Source organism: Micropterus salmoides, unplaced genomic scaffold (genome assembly GCF_014851395.1).
Source record: "Micropterus salmoides isolate LMB-PRFRI ecotype aquatic unplaced genomic scaffold, ASM1485139v1 Ms_hic_scaffold_2048, whole genome shotgun sequence".
Classification (NCBI taxonomy): Eukaryota; Metazoa; Chordata; class Actinopteri; order Centrarchiformes; family Centrarchidae; genus Micropterus; species Micropterus salmoides.
Genome location: NW_024041205.1, coordinates 1 through 4,631, shown reverse-complemented (window position 1 = coordinate 4,631; position 4,631 = coordinate 1). Strand labels below are relative to the sequence as shown.

The following is a 4,631-nucleotide window of genomic DNA, read 5'->3' as shown; positions in this document are numbered from 1 at the left end:
TCAGCCTTGATTTAAAAGAACTGAGTTTCAGTTACAGATGGTGCATAAAGACTGAACGCTCCTGTTTAGTTGTTAGTTACCTGAGAGGAATGAGATCAGTAATGTATTTTGGCAGACAGAATCGTCTCCTCGGTAAACAAACCTTCACCAGCAGGTTTGACTTCCAGATTCAAACATGAACTTACGTGAACTTCAAAGTGATAAGAAACCCATGGCATTTATGGACCTCTGTAGGTGATCAGTAGGAACTGCAACAAAATGGCCCCACTGCTTTGAAGACATGCACACACACACGCACATTTTACTGGTTTGAGTTACCAGCATTATATTTACAATGACCTGCTGATGTCAGATTTTTAATAACAGTATTGGCATATTATGTATGTGATAAGTAAGAAAATACTAGATTTAGAAGAAGGTGAAGATGAATAAAAACGTATGAAAGATCCACTGACTGTCTAATGCATTACTGTCTCATTTCAGGACACGTGAGAGGGAACTTTGGCTGTTATACCATTGCCTTAGTGCTGTTGCGATGGTTAGTTGCAGTTAAAGATAGCACTTTTTATGTTAAAAGTGTCCTGATGTTACGCCCCCAGTCTGGGGGAGTAAGAATGCAACAAAAAGTTAAAGGTTCAAGATCTCAACAATGAATTGCAAGTTAAATAATTAATTTCTACAAAAATGTGGAACTGTGTTGCTTGTCAACACAGAAGCTGTGGTAGAGGTTGCTGGAGGCAGTTACCTAACCTAACTTAAAAACGAAATATGTCTATTTAAAGAAAATTGACTTGACATGTTGTTGACTTACAACAACATGTAGGCCTACAGCTTCATACATCTCATCCATGCTTACGGCCATTTCATAGTAATGTTTCTGTTGACACAGGAAGATCATTGAAAAAAGGTTGAGACATAGGAAGTCTGGAACTACTGAAACACCTACGTAAATTAAATAAAAGCCATGTTCATATTTACACCGGACAGGAAAAGGTCTATTTTAACAGAAAGCTAGTTCTGATGTATCCGACTTGGTGCTTTATAAGATAAAAAATGTTGCAGTCCACAAACCAGCTAGTTACCCTTAGCCTTAACTATGAACTTGATAGTTACTGATTTAAGATTACTTTTGGGACGTGAGTAAAGTAAGACTCAATGGACTGCTTCGCAACTTGGTCCACTTTATTCAGTGTGACATAAATATAATCCTTTTTTACATAATTTGAGAACAAGATTTATACATAATTCAGTTTGAGAATAATTACCTGAGATGCTGCATATATGTTCAGTCAAACTTAGGTCAAACAGTGGCTGTTACTTGCTTATCTTCAGTTATTCTGTCCAGTGTGTTTTTGTTCTTTCCCCTGCATAACAGCACTCTGAGCTTCTGTCTTAGGTTTTTGTTGGACCACGCAATAAAACAACAAGCCAAGGAAGAATATGTTGCACACACCAGAAGCAAAGATTGCATGGAAATAGTAGATGGAGATGGTGAGCAGTGTGGTGAGGTAAAGCCAGAGCCATCAATAGCCTGCAGATGAGAAGCTACAACTCTGCAGGGTGAGAGCCTCACTGCTTCTTCTGCATGGACAAGGTTTGTTTGCAGAGGTAGACAACAAGCCTCAGTGATGTCTGACACAAGATGGTCAAGGGCGAAGTAGCACATGAAGATGATGTAAACGCTGAAGTCGACCCAGACAAAATGGAGGTAGAAGAATGGGGTGAAGATCACGGAGGAGGTCTGTAAGGTCACCACCAGTGTGCCGTTCTGGATGGTTGAGTTGCTCTCTTGAGTGGTCTGAAAAGAAGCTGAAAACACTGATGCAGTAGAGGTTGCTCAGTCAGGCGACAGGCCAGAAGCTAACGGAGCTGCTGCTGCGCCACACGAACAGGACGACACGGAAAAAGAAAGGTAAGTCTGGCCAGCAGAACACCGGCCCAGTCTGAGGACCAGGAGGACAAAGGTGGAGATCTGCAGCAGGACATTTCATTGGTGAGCATTCCCAGAACCAGCAAGAGGACTCTTTCTGTATATGTGTCTGTAATTGTCGTCATAGTGATATACTGTTTTGTTATCCACGCAGTAATGTTTGGATAATATACAGTCTATGATTCTGAGGTCAGGTCTTTTACCTAACTACCACTAATATTTAAAGATAAAGCACATTTTGCAGTGTTTCCACCTTTTTTTCATTGATTTGTCAGGGTGAAAGTGGTGCCATCAGATCCCGACAATTGCGCAAGGAGAACACACAGTAGGCCAACAGAGAAATGTAAAATAATCGTAATGTTTGTTGTAATAATGCAAATATCAGTGTGAAGTGTTCCATAAATTAATGAGCAATCAAGTAAAATCATAAAAAAAATCACATACACATATAAGTGACAGTAGTAATAGTACTAGTAGTAATAGTTTAATTAATAGGTTAATTTTTGGATAAGGGTAGAACCTTATGGGCAGTCCCTGAAAGCAGCATTCCCTGACAACAACCTGCTTAACGTTGCTTTCTCAGCTGGATGTTTTAGTTAACTTTCTTTGAAAATAACTACAAGAAGGATTTAAAAAGTGGATATAAACAACACAAAGCAAGTTAGACAGGAAAAAGACAAATACGACTATGTCGGATAAACTAGATAAGTCATTAATAGGCTATTTTATACACATTCGATATCAGCATAAGCAGTTGGAGAAGAGGCAAGACAGACCTAACAGTATTTTCATGACCCCCCCCCCCCCCCCCCCGCTGTTTTTTTTTTACAAATCGCACCCTGACTGTATTATACATATTTATTTCTGAATTGTCAGTTTGTTTAGAAAGTAAGGACCGTTCCGAGCAGTCCTTGAAGGCAGCATTCCCTAGCAACAACGTAGTTCAGCTTATGAAGTCGATTTTACTGAGAAATCGTCTTTGACAAATACCCTGAAAAGAAGGATTGAAAAAGCAGAGATAAACAACATAAAGCCAAACACTATAAGACAAATACAGAAATATGGCGGACGTAATCGGTTCGGACAACAAAGAGCTGTCTTTATATTTAATACAGATTCAATATCTGGATGAGCAGTTGGAAAGGTAATGTTAAGTTAAGCCTTTGCTAACACATTCTGTAACGTTACGGTCGCACTGTAACGTTAGACCTTATTCTCTTTTGAATTAACGTTAAAGCTGTAACGTTAATTGTTTGTTTATAAACAGAATGTATATATATTCCCTATTGTTCTCTTTTAAACTGTTTAAAAGTCCTACTTTAATTAACCCTTTAATATTGATGGATGTTAGCCATGTTAGCATGGGCATCAGTTTGGCCTTCTTAAGCATAGTTAGGCTGTATTAAGTAGGCATCCTTGCCACTGCTACCACATGATAAGAAGAAGTTATAATTTAAGTATTTAGCTTGTTAAGCAACTTCGACTTTCACTTTTATGGAGTAAGAAGTGTGTTTGCGTTAGATTTAGTGTTAGATTGTGGAGAAATACTGAATAAGTGTTAAAGTAAATGTTCATTTAATTGACTTTAGTTATCAGTTTCACTATGTTGCACATTGTGTTTCCCCTCATTCAATAAAAATGATATGTAGTGGAAAGCCTTTACTTTTTCTCATACCTCATTTAAGTTTTATTTTACAAAATTAAACATTTCATGAAATTTTCTAAATTATTTTCTAAATATTGTGATAATTCTGGTTCCTAGAATTATCACAATATTTCAGCTCACTATTGACGTACTGTAACTGAGGTCAAGCTCAATCACAAATTCAACATGATAAAAACATTACAACTCTGATATCATTTTATTTTAAATATGTTACTGTATTTACAACAAAAATCAAAGTAGTAGTAGTAGTATTCTTGCATTTAATATTTGTCATGTCCCTCTTTATCCTGCAGATGTCAGCTTAAATGTGATGAGCTGCAGAAACAGAACAAGGACCTCCTCTCTCAGTACAGAGTGCTTGAGAAGGACAACAAAGACACCACTGAGCACCTAAAGCGCTCCCTGGTTGCAAAAGAGAAAAAGGTGGACGAGTTGACTGAGCGGCTGGAGAGTCAGCTGCAGGCTGTCGAACAGCACCGAAAAGCCCTGAATCTGCAGCACAGCCAGCAGATACAGCAGCTACAGGACCAGTTCAACAAACTTAACTCAGAGAGCGAGATGCAAGGTGAGGCAGTCACAGTGTTTGTTACAGTATTTAGTTGTTTTATCTTCCAACTTAAAACTGATTCAATATGTGAGATCTGGGATTGCAGCTACGAAACTTTGCAGGTGCATTCAGTTATTTTGGGCCCACTCTCTGGAACAAACTATTTAATGATATAAGATGTACCACAACTTTGGTGTCTTTTAAAAGCAAGCTTTAAATGTGTTCTCTCAGCACTTTGTGTGAAGCCTAGTGTGGGAAACATCCTCTCCTAGGAGGTTTAATTTCCTCTCCTCCCCTCAGTGGCAAAGTTTAAGGAGCTGCAGGGGCAGAAGGAGCAGCTGATGCAGCGGATGCAGCAACTGTCTGACATGGAGTCTCTGAAGAAGCAGCTTGTCATTCAGAAGGAGGAGCATGAAGCTGCCATCCACAGCCTGAAGAAGGAAGCAGAGTTGGAGATGAAAAGGTAAAGTCTAGACTAGACTTCATGC

At 38.8% G+C, this 4,631-nt stretch overlaps 1 protein-coding gene and 1 pseudogene across 1 annotated transcript; one reads left to right on the top strand and one right to left on the bottom strand.

Annotated features, from left to right (window-relative positions):
• Positions 1-1,212: 1,212 nt before the first annotated feature.
• Positions 1,213-1,991, bottom strand: LOC119915304 (annotated as a pseudogene).
• Positions 1,992-2,859: 868 nt separating this feature from the next.
• LOC119915303 (autophagy-related protein 11-like) lies at positions 2,860-4,606 on the top strand (the record flags this gene model as incomplete). The annotated part of the gene is made up of 3 exons (XM_038734844.1): positions 2,860-3,074; positions 3,890-4,161; positions 4,444-4,606. Coding segments are annotated over exons 1-3 (518 nt in total), but the record flags the coding sequence as incomplete, so codon positions are not given.
• Positions 4,607-4,631: the final 25 nt, after the last annotated feature.